Here is a 16,443-nt window from a genome sequence, read left to right as displayed (position 1 = left end):
TTTCCAATTTCATCTCAACATTTTTGTCAAAATTTAACTAAAAGGTCTTGTACTGGTAAACTCAGTAATTATCTGTGGAAGTACATCCGTAATATAAAAAGGTAAGGTTTTTAAAGTATGTAAATGAATCGATGATTTTTTTTATTTCTTTTAGTCCAATGTTTGGTTCTTTACATTTCTGATGAACGTCAACCACAACAATACACTTCCTTTGGTCATCTTAATAATTTCTTAAAAAAAATAACAACTTATAGGACAAATGCTTGTACATGTGACAGAACATACATGTAGTACGTAGACTAATAAATGATAGTATGGTCTAATAATGTATCATATTTTGAAAATAAATTATGAGTATCAGATTTAAAAGGTAAATCTTCTATGTTGAGGTTCAGGTAACTTTATTGATTATGATATGGAAAAAAACCCAGTATTTTTATAAGATATATGACATGACATAGTCATATATTCTGAACGATATCAGAGATGATGGGCTTATTATTGTCTTCGTGAGAGAACCGAATGTGGATAACCTCATGAAAAAAGTCCAACAGTTCATGTATCGACAGGGTTTCCCCTGGGTCAATTATTTTTTTGGCCACCTCTTTCGCCAAAACAATATATTTTTCGCCACTTTATTATTTTTTTCGCCAAATAACATAACTATATTCTTCGTTGAAAACTGACAGTTTTTTTCTAACCCCCCCCCCCCCCCCTTTCCCCCTTTCCCTTAAATACGATGATTTTGCCCATTGTGTCTCTAAATATGCTCTCAAACTTATTTTAAAGTTTAGATGTTAATGAATAAACACTACAAATTTACTTTAAAACAACAGATTTTTTTAATTTAAAAGGGAAAACTATTCATTGTATTTTAAACAACTTTTCTAATTGATTGGGCCACTATACTTTCAATAATAAAGAAGATATACGTCCCGGAATATAACAAAATTAATGGACATGTTTTGATTATATAATACCAGTATAGTCGTAGGGACAGTTTCTTTAAAAGAAAAATGCTGATGTTCCCTTTTGTACTAAGAAGTTTTTTTACAACAAAACAAAAGCTTTTATCACATGAAATTGATCCCTCGTATCATGTGTAGTCATTACATTGAAGGGCTACTCTCATTCGAGCCAACCTTTCGGATAGATTTCTTTTCTTGACCATCATAAATGAAAAAAAGTTGAGACGTAAAACTAGGCTTGAAACACGTGTGTCACTCAAACGACTTTAAAAACGTCTTATTAATCAATTACCGATATTTAAGTCAAAGGATAATTAAAGTTTTAAATCCGAGATATTTCTTGCTTTTTGACATTTTTCGTCACAACAACAGCTTTCTTTTCTAAATTATCTTTAAAAACGGAGGAGACGTCAAAAGTTTGCTTCACACACGTGCGTCGCAAAGTGGTAAATAAATTCTGTATGTGACATTTAGTAGAAGCCATTTAACAATATCATTTTGTCAAACAATTCAATCAACACCTTTATTAATATAGTCCTTTGTTGTCGATAGCTATAAAATGTAATCAGCTGATAATTGATTTTCTGTCCAAACCTTAATGAGGTCAAGGTGAATTCCAAGTATTGTCTGATCGGGTAAAGTCCGAGAAACTCGAAAAAAGTAAATAAAGAAGATGAAGGAAAATAAATCGTTCTATATATATCTTTCGCCAAATTCTTTCGCGAATGACGATTTTTTGTCGCAACAATTATTATTTTTTCGCAAATTGCGAAAATGGCGACCGCCAGCGGAAACCCTGTGTATCGACCAATAGTTGTATTAGCATTACCTTCGCTTATTTGCCAGGCCTGCGTAGCATATTGCGACTTTATATACATCTCTGTAGTTGACCAATATTAAACTTAGGAGAGGTACGTGGTGTGATTGGTAATGAGACATATATCCATAAAAATATACGTGTATATAAACATCTGTATTGCACCAACAAAAGTCAGGTAAGCTTTTAAAGGCTCCAGTCGAAAATGTAAAACCATTCAAACTAGGCAAAATAGCTGACATATAAAAACACAATAACAACCACTAAATAATTGGCTTTTGTTTTGTGACTTGCACATAAAACATGTAGTTGTGTTAAACCTGTTTTGGTAACTTAAACTTCCTTTTTAATATTTAATATAAAAATGAGACGATGATGATGTGTATGATTGGCAATGATAAAACTGTCAAGCAGAGACAAGCTATAGTAGACGTTAACATAGATAGGCCATTGTACAGTCTTCTAATAAGACTATTTACCGTTTTTTTTTATCACATAAGCAACACGAAAGGTGCCACATGTGGAGCAGGATCTGCATATCCTTCAGGAGCATCTGAAATCTACCTAGTTTTTGGGGAGGTTCGTGTTGTTTATTCTTTAGTTTTCTATGTTGTTTCATGTGTACTATTGTTTGTCCGTTTGTTTTTTTTTTATTTTCAGCCATGACGTTGTCAGTTTGTTTTAGATTTATGAGTTAGACTGTCCCTTTGGTATATTTTGTCCCTCTACTAAAATAAATCAGAGCTTTTCCCCCGTTTCGTGCAGAATACAAAACAAATCATATTTCAAGACACTATACGTATATTGTTTTTAAACTGAAATCGATAAAAACAATTAACACTAAAAAAAAGTATGTAACAAATATTGTAAATTGGACATTTTGAGGAATTAGAAAGGGAAAATGAACTTAATCAATAACATTTAAAACACATGGTATGCAAATGACCAATTTAAAGACATAATAAGTTTAAATTCACAAAAGTTGGTTGTGACGTAACGTTGTTGATGAAATAAGGTAGTTCCAATAAGAAGGCAGGGCTTATAGGTTAGTTGAGGTCATTGACGTATAAAGCTAACTTGTATCTGTTTAGCTTTATCTGTAGAATAAAGTAGCTGATTGCAGTATAGATAGATATTTTAATACGTTTAAAACAATTTGTATTTAACGATAAAGTTGGTTCAAAAGTAGTTTGCTTATCAAAATCTTTAAACTATAAAAAAAAAAGATAAGACATAACGAACAAATGAATTATGTATTTCCGTTAGCTTCTCGATTTCAAAGTCCATTTATGTTCGACATAAGGGAAACAGCTGAAAAAATGACTAATAAAAAATGTTGACGAATAAACACTTTGTAGACTTTGTCTGATATCTGCTCTTTGGTCGGGTTATTGTCCCTTTCACATAATCCCCATTTCCATTCCCTATGATATAGCTTCATCATTCAACTAAGCTTGTTCAACGATAGTAAAAAGTAAAATCACAAAAATACTGAACTCAGTGGAAAATCAATTCGGAAAGTCCATAATCACATGGCAAAATCAAATAACAAAACGCATAAAAAACGAATGGATAAGAACTGTCATTTTCCGGACTTGGTACAGGCATTTTCAAAAGTAGAAAATGACAGATTAAACCTGTTTCTATAGCACTAACCCTCTCACTTTAATAATAGTCTCATCAAATTCCGTTATATTTACATGATGTGTTAAATAAACAGTCACAATTTATAAAATAGTCAAAATATGAGTACATCAGTCATCATCGTATAAAAATTTTAAAAGGAACAATTTAACAGAGAATTATAATCAGTAAACAGATCAGTAAGACTTTTATCTCTAGGTCAACATTACGTTTATCTTTAACAGGCTTGTAGATTCCCTGTAAAACAATATTTACTTACAGCATTGTTTTCTTTTCATTAGCTGGTTTCATATTTGTCAATACATAGATGCACTTTAAGTCGTTTCACAAAATTGCCAGACAATCAGAAAAAAGAGATTTAATGTCAACCAGCAATATGACTTACTGGAATTGTTTCGTAATTTTGTGATCATTTTATTTATAAAGGTGAAATTCATTTTATAGTCTTTGTAAACTGTTTATTCCAGCAGTCAAGAATAAAGAGTTTGGCTTTTAATCGGTTCAAATCAACCTAATTTGAAAATTCCTTTCAGTTTAAAGTTATTTTGTTATCAAAAAGAAAAGCGGTACAATGCAATCTGTTGAGGAAGGTTCGGTATTCATGTCAACGGCACAGTGCAACCCTAAAACGTTGGTGATTTAGTCTTTGGGTTGTGTTTTTCACTGTTTGATTAAACATATATTTTTACACATGGCACAAAAGTATTGCAACGCCTTGATTTTTAAAACTTGGAAAAAATTAGCCTCCTCTTTGGAAGGTATATGATAAAATTTTGAAACCTAGTTTATGATAACATTGGCATTTAAAAGAACTAAAAAGGTTTGAAAACAAATGAATTATCTATCCACTATTTTAATAACAATGTGAAGTGTTTTTGTACCAAACAATGCCTTTTACAACTTTTACTGTAGTCGAACTTTACAATGTCTGACATTAAAAAATAAATCTTATGATGATTGTTCATATTATAGTTGATCGTTATACGCCAAAGAGAAGTAGTACTTTGTTCGCAGCCTTCACGCAAACGGATAACCGTCTCTTGACGTCTTCTGATTCCTGACATAAATCGACCAATTTGTTGCTAAGGTAGCAGTAATCATACCTGATGAAGGGCAATGTTTATGTCATGAAGTGTTAGAACTGAGGTTTCAATCCGTGCACTTTACGCCCAATAGTGTCCCATATATGCTCTATATGGTTGAAATCTGGGCTACGATCGGACCAAGAAAGATGAACCGAATTACACTGGAACAACGATACTAATTTCCAAATTTGGTGAGCCCCGCACTACATTGGATACGGACAAATGTGTGTCTGTTCGTAATCAATGGTCCCCGAATCGGTCTGATCGCAAGATAGCAAGTAGCGATCATAATATCTCGAACAGTTCTTGTTAAAAAGGTTCATGAATGCCCACCTCTCTCTTTTTATGATTGTATTGTATGCCATAGGTTGCCTTCTGACCAACCTTCATTGTGGTAGATTTTCCCTTGAAGATGGTATAGGTGTCTTTGTGATCTCGGAAGGTATTAACATAGTTAATTGCCTGATTTGTATTCTCAAAACGACTTATAGTGGGATGTAGATGACCAACAATACATGAGGTTGTCACAGCGGCATCCTGTCGCCCTCATGTTGAGTATCTGCCTTATTGCTGCAGTTAAGGCTTTTTGAGGACCCATTACAAGGTGTCAATCATATAACTTTATAAACTTGGTTATTTAAAGTATAGAAAACAATTGTTGTTTACGGGTACAAAAGCTGCAAGTGCAGATAAGAACTTACCTGATTTCAATTTCATTTTGGTGCAATACTTTTCCATGTGTGTTTAGGTGAACATGTATTTATCTATGTCAACCTGTATTTAATCATATTTAAAATAAAAATAGGGAGATGTGTTAGGGCTGTCAATGATACAATTATCCACATATGAAGTGTGTAAGAGCAATCATAGGTAACCGAACGACCTTCGACAAAAAATAAAACAATACCGTATGGTCGGTCATAGCATATTCCTTTTGATACTATAACTTGTAACTTATTTGGTGTTAATCGAATTCTAGAATAACGCCTCGAAGATTTCAAATATATTTTATTTTTTTTTAGGTTTTGCAAGTAAAAATCCATATAATAATTAAATCTCATTTTCAGAACAGAATTGTAGTTTGAATGCATACTGTCTTTAAATATTAATATAATTTATTCGAACAGTAAATGGGAGACACCTACCAAATAACGGATGATTCTCTATCAACAATGGATGCTATTTATTTTAATGTGAGTGTTAACAGTAGCTTTGACTTCGATTTAAGGAATGAATCGAGAAAGAAGATGTACCTCTCTAATGTAAGTATTGACTTTCCTGTTATTATGATACATTAAAATAAAATAGGAAATAGAAAAATGTGTTTTGATTGTCAATGAGAAAATATTACATCAGAGATTATCTAACTTAGAATTTAACTAAAGGTCACCAATATGGCCTAAGGTTTGAACATTCCAAGTTTATAATTAAATTACATTGTAATTTAATGACTTTTTATAGTAATACATGTTGAACTACAAATAAACGGTTTATAAATAGTCACGTTATACCAAAACATTTTCTTCGATTATCTTGTTTAAAACTCTTCATAAATGAACCCCTTATATAATTTAGTCGTATCAGAAATGACAAACAAATTGTCTGGTTGATGAGAAATCATGTGGTGAACTAGGTTACACATTCTTTAACATGCTTAAGATATATAGTTTTTTTTGTGAATCAGGCAATATCACAATTATCAAAGTAATAATAATTCAACCACGAAACTTATCTTATTTAGTTCAGCTCTGTATAAAAGTGTAGAGTGCCATATGCATGTGATTTATGAGGGTTCCAGATTTTATCTTTAAATAGCCTAGAAGAAGAAGTAACTGAATACTGATAAAAAAACAAATGTGAGTGGGAAATTTCACTCATAAATATAAGCTTACAAACCAACAATAAAAGCATTCGTTTTAATCATGAAGTGACAAGGACAGTCAGATGTTTTTTTATTTGATGTTCATATGAATAAATGACTGAAAAATATATTTGAATATTTTAATTCATATATTTATAGTACAGTTATTTAAATTACATTTCATACACCAGACATACAAATGTTCAAAATTGAATCCGTGTTCGCGCAACCATATGTCGTTTTTGTTTAACATGGTTACTTGGCAATTCTCTAAAGTAATGGTATAGTAAAGTCAAACATAGGACACTAAGTTATCATATGAAGAACATTTTTTACCAATACATTTCAGAACAAAAATGAATTCCATATGATAAAGAAATGTTTACTTCATGAAACAGAACTTATTTACTGCAAGCTGCATTAAAACAGACGTATATGAGTTTTTATCTTTTGCGTGTACTATGATTCATTTTCTAAATTTATTTTCACATGAAGAACACGATTGAGCAATTTATTTTGGACCAAAACTAGTTCAATATGATAATAAGTTTTTACAATGTACCTGCAATCAATATGAACAAGAATATTTGGTATGATCTGAGTCAAATTTACACAAGAAACGAAACACACAGAAATAAATAACCATAAGTCACCCTACGGCCTTCAACAGTGAGTAAAGCACAGACCGCATAGTAAAATATAAAGCCTTTGTAAACAGATATCAAACTTGAATATTGAATTTTGAAAACTAGTAGGTTTGATGAATATAAAGGACACGTCACATGATTTTTTAAAAGTTTACTCGAAGTTTGTTCTATGTATAATTAAATGAAATATTTATTGTATATATGTATGAATTTTTTAAAGCATTATTTAAAAGTCGGAAAGCTATCATAATGATTTTATATTTTTTCGGAATTTACCATTTACCATTTGTATATACATGAAATCAAGAGATATTAGTTGTACATATAGAGAAATACAATTGCTTATTGATTATGGTTGAAAGAAGTTCATTACCAGTGCTGCATTTATTATAAGGTTTATAATGGTTTGTATCAAATCTGGACTTGTATGTTCCCATGGTTATCAAAAGCAAATCTAGTGTTAAATATCTAACTGTTGAGTATAGAAGTAAAAAATACAGTATTGATATTAATTCAATACCCAGAAAACCATGTATTTGAAGCCAACTCTGAATTAAATCAGCAATTTCAAATCGGTTGCTAGGGCGTTTTTTATTTATTTTTATTTTGCTATGGTCTTTCAGCCGTTTAAATTAATATACTTTTTTATCACTTTCAAACAAATTATAAGTTTTATTGTCTGTTAAATTACATTGATATGAAAAAAAAATTGCAAAAATCTTGATAATGAACAAGTATCACAAAAAATAAATAAAAAAAGCTTGCAAACTTCATTTCAATCTTAGTTGCCTATTATATAAAAGAATAAAGCCGTACACGAATCACACCCTGCCTTGATCTTACAAATAGCTGTTTATATTCTAAATTGAATCGTAATTCAACAAAAAGATCGGACTGTCATCCTAAAGAATAATAAAGCATATTAAATTGATTAAAAATTATCTGTTGAGAAAGAAAACTTGTTTTCCACATTGCAAATATCATCCCTATTTTTATTAAAGGAATGACTGTAATGAGTTTTATGTCTATTAGGAAATCACATAAAAAATGTGATGCACACTGAATAACACGCGTAGCGGGATATTTGAAGTATAGACCACATGTTTTATGTGATTTCGAATAGGCAGACAAAATATAACAGTCATTTCAAATAGTTTAATTCTTGATTCCATTTTACACAGGAGTAAATCATGAAAACAAATGTTGATGACGTTCCGGTCACATGAAAAAATAATGTCTATGAGCTAATTAACAAAACATCGCCAGTCAATCAAAAGACACGTTATATACAAAATTGAATTATGTATCAATAAATATTTATTTATTTGAATATATTCTTATATTCAGACAATGAATGAAATAACAAAATGGATGTCAGTTGCAATCCTGGTTGGAATTTTGGTGTTTAACTCAACTATACTGGTATTACTTCTCCGCAAGGAACATAACAGTAGAATGGCTTTCTTCGTTCAAAACTTAGCTGTAGCAGGTAAAATATCTAGATTATGCCAGTATAAAATATGAACACTGTATTAATTTGACTTTCCTGAGTAATCTCTATCAGGAACGCTTAAATAAAAAAACTAATTGAATTATGTATAACTAGCAAAAAGTGGCAACATTACTATACCGATGTGCAAAAGACATAAAACAAATACTTACAAGTAACTAATTCACACTGACGGCAACACATCAATTATAAGTGGAAAACAATGGAACAACAACAGCACTGAACTGCAACATTCAAAATACTCATGTGAAATTGTATTTGTTTGTTTTTGAAGTAAAACTTAAGTCCTATATTTATCGAGAAATTAAATCATTATGACTCCCAGGTTATTAGCTTCCAGGAAACAGCTGAATACAATTAAACATTTAACTTCTTTTATGAGAACTTTATACCGCTAGGGAATAAGTGGAAACGTGAGTGTATTTGTTTCATACATTAGGCAATTAATGTTTACATGATAATGTATATTCCGTATATTGTCTCGTTGATCATAATTGCTCTCATTCATTCATTTATGTTCTCGGGATCTTGATTTTTTAGTGCAATTGATTTATTATAGTCTATAGCTTTTAGATTCGTTAACTTTAATGTCTATGCTGTTTAATTATGATGATTTGAGGTTTCCACGAATAAGACAATAAAGTGACATCACAGATTAACATTAATGATATGAAAACAGTTGAGCGTAACTGATGTAAACGAAACGCGAGTTAGGCGTATATTCAAAATTTAGTCCTTGTATTTTTTTTCTTTTTGGAACAAATCTGTTCTTGCTTTTTCCTCTTTTGAGAACATTCAAGCAAATTTAAATTTGACAACGATTTACAGGAGTAAATTTGTGTCTGAAGTAAATATCTCCAGTTAAAAACAGAATTAAAGAGTGCTATACTTGCAAATGATAATTTCACTTACTAAACCACAACAAGTACCTTTGGTGTGCCACACCTATGTTCACCGTACAGATATACCACAACAAGAACCGTTGATATGTAACACTTATGGTCACCGTACACCATACCACAAAAAGTACCGTTGATATACACTGTTATGGTCAGCGTACAAACATACCACATCAAGTACCGTTGATTTGCAACACTTTTGGTCACGGTTTGGAAATACCACAACAAGTACCGCTTTTATGTAACACATATCGTCCCCGTATTGGCATACCACAATATTTATCGTTGATATGCAACACTTATAGTCACCGTACGGACATACGAGAACAAGTACCATTGATATGCAACACTCATGGTCAACGTTCGGATATACCACAACAAGTACCGTTGATATGCAACACTTATGGTCACCATACGGACATACCACAACAAATACCGTTGAAATGCAACAGATATGGTCACCCTGCGGACATACCACGACAAGTTCCATTGATATGCAACAATTATGGTCCCCGTACGGACTTTATTAATGACCAATATTGCAACCGTGTTGTAGATGTAAACGCAACAGCATGATAAATCATAAGTTTTTGAAAGCTCAATATTCGAAGTTCATAATGACATTATTGATATAATAATGATGATAATACAGGTAATATGATTCAGCTATGTAGTCATTTATAAAAAAAACAATTGATTTTTTCCTGTTTCAGATTTCTGTGTTGGTATTGTTTACCTTTTACCCGAGATTATCGTATTTAGATTTCATATTGGTTGGACAAGATACGCCTGTTATATATTGTATGGAGTGAAAATGTTTCCGCTTTACGTATCTACGTTTGCTATTGTTACCCTGACACTAGACCGTGTGTATGTTGTTCTAAGACCTATATCTTCATCTGGCAGAGGTGTTAAATACAGAGTATCATTAATAATGACAACATGGATTCTGGCAATATTACTTTCAATACCATATATGGCGTGTGTAAGATTCAACAATGGAAAATGTGAACATGTTTTTGAAAAAAAGGTAAAATTTCTACATACGTATTTCAAATTCAATTTATGTGGTAGTATTCTTCATTTTAAGGAAGAAAAACAATTGTACGACTTTAAGCAATGAGCAACAAACTTTAGGAATATAATACATTTGTAATGAAAAAAAAAACACAGATAATGTGTGTTCACAAATTAAACAAAACATATATACTAGACAGCGCCAACAACAATCATTGAATTACATAATCCTGACTAGATTACACACTCAAACTATGTTGTTTTTTCTTCAAATCTTAACAAGTAAATATACATTTTACCAAATCACAAACAAAAGCATTTAATTCAATGAAATAAGACACATATGTTACTGACTTTAAGTATGAAAAAAAGATGTGGTATGATAGCCAATACGAAAACTCTGCACCAGTGGCAAAATGATATAGAAATTAAAAACCTAGGGTATTGTACGGCTTTAACATAGATCAAACGCAAACGGATATGTCAACTTTCAGAGACTTTGAATTGATCAATGTAGAACCAACACATACATAATTTTTTAAATGACTTTAAATCGGGACCGGGTATTTAACTGTACCAACTTTAAAATTCCTATCAATCAGTTACAAATCAAGGTAAAAGGCAGAGGAAAGCGCAAATTCCAAAAAAAAACCACTAATCTAGGTTTACCTTTAGTTTGTGCTTTGATTTTTACTGATCTATACGTCCGCCCCAAGGGTTTGATTGTCCGTGTCCATAAGGCGTATACACAGGTTTCATTTTAAAGTTATACATTTTAGAATTATTGAAGCAGAGTTATTTGGTTATTTTATGTTGTACTCTCTGACATGTGTCCAAGTAATTTTGAATTACTGTGTCATGCTGCCAAATAAATTCCTGTTATAAATGACATGTACTGACAAATGAAACTCCTACACATTTTACGTAGCAACGTCTATAAATTTCTTTTATATCTATTTCAAAATAAATCAGGATATTGTTTTTTTTTTTTTTTTTTTTTTTTTGCTTTTAGGTTATGCTTATGTTTGATATCAGCCTCATTCTGATTCTGCCTGTCCTTATCATTGGAGCGTGCTATACATGTATTATTGTGACAATTTGTCGTCGAGAGCGAAATGAACTTTTGAATGAAAGTACTAAAAGAAGCACTTGTAAGTATTATCTTTGATAGACAATTCAAAACTTAGGTCTGACAAAAATTATATAATAGTGATAATATTAAAAAGAAGAAAGAAAAAAAAAACGTGAAAACTGCATACTTCCAATATATTGAAATACCAATATGACATAATCATTTATTGACTAACAATGTAACATAAGGAGGCGAGATATGATTTCAAATAAGATAACCTTCCACTAGAGATATAAAATGACGTAGATGTTAGTAATCCCAGATCGCCGTACTGCAGTTAACGATAAGCAAAACCGATAACTCAAGGGCAATCACGGAGCTTTGTCATTTTTTCTTTCAAATATTTCAGCATTTTACAATTTTATCATTAACAGTTACTTTGTACTTTAATTAAGAGAGGATATAATATATTATGCTGTCTTGAGCTTTTAGTACAAGACTGCTGACTTCAGGTTAAAACGATTTTTGTGTTTTAAGAATCAATTAAAACTGAGAATGGAAATAAAGAATGTGTCAAAGAGACAACAACCTGACCATAGACAACAGCAGAAGGTCATCAGCAATTGTATGATTCTGTTCTTTTTGTAAAGGAAACATCACAATCAAACATTTAATCAAATAAAGCATTTTTCACAAAGAAAGAATGGCCGATTAAGAATTAATTAAAAATTACTTATTATTCCTTCATAAAGTTTTAAAATGACTTATTTTGTTTTGAATTTAAACACAGTGTGTCGTTTTACTTTAACATTTTAAAAAGTGTATAAACTTATTGTTTAAAATGGAATTGAACTGCTTTTTGTAGATTCCTCACGTAAAAACGACGGTCAAAAACAAAGTACAAGGAAACCACTTATTACTCAGGCAAGAATACGGACCATTAAATTACTTCTGATCATCGTAACTGGTATGTATATATACTGGTTCATAATTGTAAACAGTAGTATACCAATCTTAAAATTCCAATCAACTATCAATAAGTTGAAAATCAAGATAAAAGGCAGAAGGAATAGCAAAAGTCCAAACACATCAAACGAATGGATAACAACTGTCATATTCCTGACTTGGTACAGGCATTTTCTAATGTAGAAACTGGTGGAATGAACCTGGTTTTATAGCTAGCTAAACCTCTCACTTTTATGACAGTCGCATCAAATTCCATTATATTGTCACCGACGAATGAACCAAACAAAATATACTCAAAGAGTAAAAATGTCAAAAATAGGGGTACAGCAGTCAATAATGTGTTATCATCTTAATTTCACTATAAAACACCAATGTAACGAAGAAGCACAGAAAGGCATACATCAAATTTAACATACCGGTACTTATTTTGTTTTTCTTATACGACTTAATTTATATATGTAAAGTCTACCCGTAAAGGATAGAAGGTTTTCAGTACTGGTGTAATTGCGCGTTTGAAATTCGCACAGGTAGACATAAAAATAATTTTGTCGTTCAAAGTATGACGGCATACATACATGTAGAGTCACGTAAAGTATATTTAACAGTAAAAGTAATACTAATAAATAAAATAATAGTGTGGTGAAGAGTATGACGGGATACATAATTACAGTTACACGTCAAATGTATATCATAAAAACAGACTTAACAGAAAAAGTCGTATTATTGAATAAAATAGTTTTGTCATTCATAGTATGTCAAGATACATACGCAAAAGTAATATTAGTAAATGAAATAATTTTGTCGTTCAAAGTATTTTGTTTTACATAACCACAGAGTCACTTCAAAAGAATCACTGTACAAACAAAGATTTTGTCAGAACAATATAGTTATACAAAGGTATACAAAGCTGTTAGCAATTTTGCAAAACGACTAGACAATCGCAAATCCAATAAACATTGCAAATCTGATGTCACAAAACCATTCTAGAAATATACAAATTCTAATAAAAATATGTATAGAAATATTTAGGAAACATTTCAGGAAAACGGTAAGCAACATATATCAATCTAAAATGTTGTTTTAATTATTAACAGTTATGAAAGGTGTTAATGAAGCTCGTTTAAAACACTATTGCACAAATATTGGAAGTGATTGGGATTATCAATTTGTAGTTGACCTTTGACATTTATGTATTAACGTAAATGACAAGTTCTTCAATTTAATCCCCTTCTATTAAGTTTTTTACTTTCCTCATTCAAAACACATGCATTTTCCTTTACTTTTACAGCATACATTGTTTGCTGGACACCCGTGTGCGTTGGTACATCATTGATGATGTGGAAATGGATTGAATTTGGAGTTACTTTTCAACTTCTGTACGTCTTGGCGCCATTGAATAGCCTCGTGAATCCTCTTGTGTTTTTATTGTTCCATAGGAAAATTTTCAAAAGAAAAGAGTTTGGAACTTACAGATTTAACCCGTCTGAAACAGTAAAAACGTCAATTTTTACAAACGGGTCAGTAAAGCAGGCATCATCAAGGTGTTAGGATTTTTTTGTGTCTCTATATATTTTGTATGTCTTAACTGGTAATCTGAGAAAATATTATTGCACACTGCCATGCCTACTGTACAAAATAATGATTCTACATGTAAAGCTGTTTATTTTCGATAAAGTAAAAACAGAAAATCCGGGATAAATGATCAGTTCATAGTAAGTCCGTTGTTTTCGGTCCAATCTTTTATCCGTACACCTGGTACTGTACTTTAAAACAACAGCAATATATGCAGTGTTGAAACTAGTGAAATGTATATATGCTATAAAACAAGGTCTCAGTGTAGTTATGCGGTGAAGAACAACAATAAAGCGGTATTAATTTGCTTTTTATATGAATTCTTTTATGCTGTACATGTTTCGGTTTTGATTATTAATAAATTTACCTAGGCTTTATTTGGCAAAACTTTAAAGAATTTGTGTTCTAATTGCTCTTCAACTTCGTACTTTATTTGGCCTTTTTAACTTTTTTTGGATTCGGGCGTCACTTATGAGTATTTTGTAGACGAAACGCGCGTCTGGCGTATATGGCATTGTTATCTTAATTTGCAAGTCACAGACTTTTTAAGCCAGTCCGCATTTGTACGATAAAAAGAGGAGAGATCTTTCCTTAATCTTTCCTATGCCAACAAAGGTCTTGGTGGCGTCAACTGAGATGATATCATTCATCATAAACAAATCGAAAATACCTCCGTATTGCAAAGACCAATCGGTACCAATCATTTCGTATACCCATACAAAACCTATTTCAACTTATATTTTCAATTACAAACACGTTTTGCAGGATCTCGATATTGACGACTTCAAGTCCTAACCTCCTGATTGCACTTGTGCTAGTTCCCAATTCCCATATAATCCGACTGCCCAAGTTATTACCGGTGATCCCAACATTGTTAATAATATTTCTCTACGAAATGTGTTATCGAAAGGTTCGAATCATCGTGAACCTAAATCCATCCATTGGAAATACAACTTAAATATTTTGATGAATTCAGTCGAGGTTTAGGCCAGACAAGGGGTTAAGTACGGAAAAAGAAGACGTAGACACTCTTTCCGAATGGATTAAAGCATTGAGGTCGTTGATACAAATCAGAATTAAAAAACTGAATGGGTCTATCAATGCCCTAGCTACGTCAAAGACCAAAATATTGCAAAACACTTCTCCTACCTGCATGACAAATATGTTGTTGTACTAACAGATAAAGCCATTAACAACATCGTTTTTGTGTGTTAAACATTATTAATTGATATACAAATTAGCTATTCACTTAGAAACTCAACATAAACCTGATGACAATTAAAAAAAAAGAATCCTTAAAAATCATAGTTCCGTTCTATGTTTCTTTGAGAATTCAACCAAAGGCGAAGAACTGGATCTTCCATCACTGTATTGGATACCTAAACTACATAAGTGTCCTTTATGACAGCGACATATTGTTGGGTCTTCCAAGTGCTCGAAAAAACCTCTTTCTAAAACATCTATTATATAAGGTGTCAAAGACGGACTTCAAAGTTATTGTGAAATGGACTATTCTTGAGGTGCCGTGAATCAGATATTGATACATGTACTTCAAAATTCCAAAGATCTTTAAGAGTACATACAATCTAACTCTCTTTCATCTTGTAATAGTTTTAAAATATTTGACTTTTCTATACTTTACCCAAGTATTCCAAATTCCAAACAAAAAGACAAATTTACAGAGTTGGTATTGCTTTGTTTCATACAAGTATCTTGTCTTAGGAAGGGATAAAGCCTACTTTGTACGTATATGATCACTTTAAGTCAAACAAACAAAATCTATGTAACTGACATTATCAAGATGCTTGATTTATTGATTGACAACAAATTTATTACGTTTGGGGGACATGTTTTTACACAGACTGTCGGTATTCCAATGGAAACAAATGATGCCCCTATTCTTGCCAACTTGTTTCTTTATTATTATGAGGCTGACTTTTTACAGGAACTTCTTAGGGAGAAAGATAACAAGTTAGCAATATTCTTAACTCTATTTTCCGCTATATAGATGATGTTCTTTCACTAAATAATTCATAATGTGGTGACTATGTTGAACTCATCCATCCAATCGAACTAGAGATACAGGTTACTACAAATACAGTTAGGCAGCATCATGTCTTGACTTATATCTAGAAATTGACAATGAGGGTCGGTTAAAACAAAACTTACCGACGAAAGAGATGATTTCAGCTTTCAAATTATGCACTTTCAATTTCTAAGTAGCAACATTCAAGCAGCACGGTGTAGATATCTCTCAATTGATACGATATTCCCGTGCCTGCATTTCCTATCATAATTTTCTTATTTTCTTAATAAAGGGTTGCTGCTCACAAGGAAGCTATCAAACCAATATATCAAAATGAAGAAGTTGAAATCATCACTTTG

The 16,443-nt window shown here is 31.6% G+C and overlaps 1 protein-coding gene across 1 annotated transcript; it reads left to right on the top strand.

Annotated features, from left to right (window-relative positions):
* Nucleotides 1-10,151: 10,151 nt before the first annotated feature.
* Nucleotides 10,152-14,420, top strand: LOC134695142 (mesotocin receptor-like). The gene is made up of 4 exons (XM_063556330.1): nucleotides 10,152-10,461; nucleotides 11,461-11,599; nucleotides 12,386-12,487; nucleotides 13,775-14,420. The coding sequence occupies exons 1-4, from the start codon at nucleotides 10,246-10,248 to the stop codon at nucleotides 14,032-14,034; spliced, it is 717 nt and encodes a 238-aa protein (XP_063412400.1). The 5' UTR covers nucleotides 10,152-10,245; the 3' UTR covers nucleotides 14,035-14,420.
* Nucleotides 14,421-16,443: the final 2,023 nt, after the last annotated feature.

The sequence above is a fragment of the Mytilus trossulus genome, chromosome 13 (assembly GCF_036588685.1).
Source record: "Mytilus trossulus isolate FHL-02 chromosome 13, PNRI_Mtr1.1.1.hap1, whole genome shotgun sequence".
Taxonomy (NCBI): Eukaryota; Metazoa; Mollusca; class Bivalvia; order Mytilida; family Mytilidae; genus Mytilus; species Mytilus trossulus.
The sequence above is the reverse complement of the archived record's forward strand: the minus strand, read 5'-3'. Positions and strand labels throughout refer to the sequence as shown.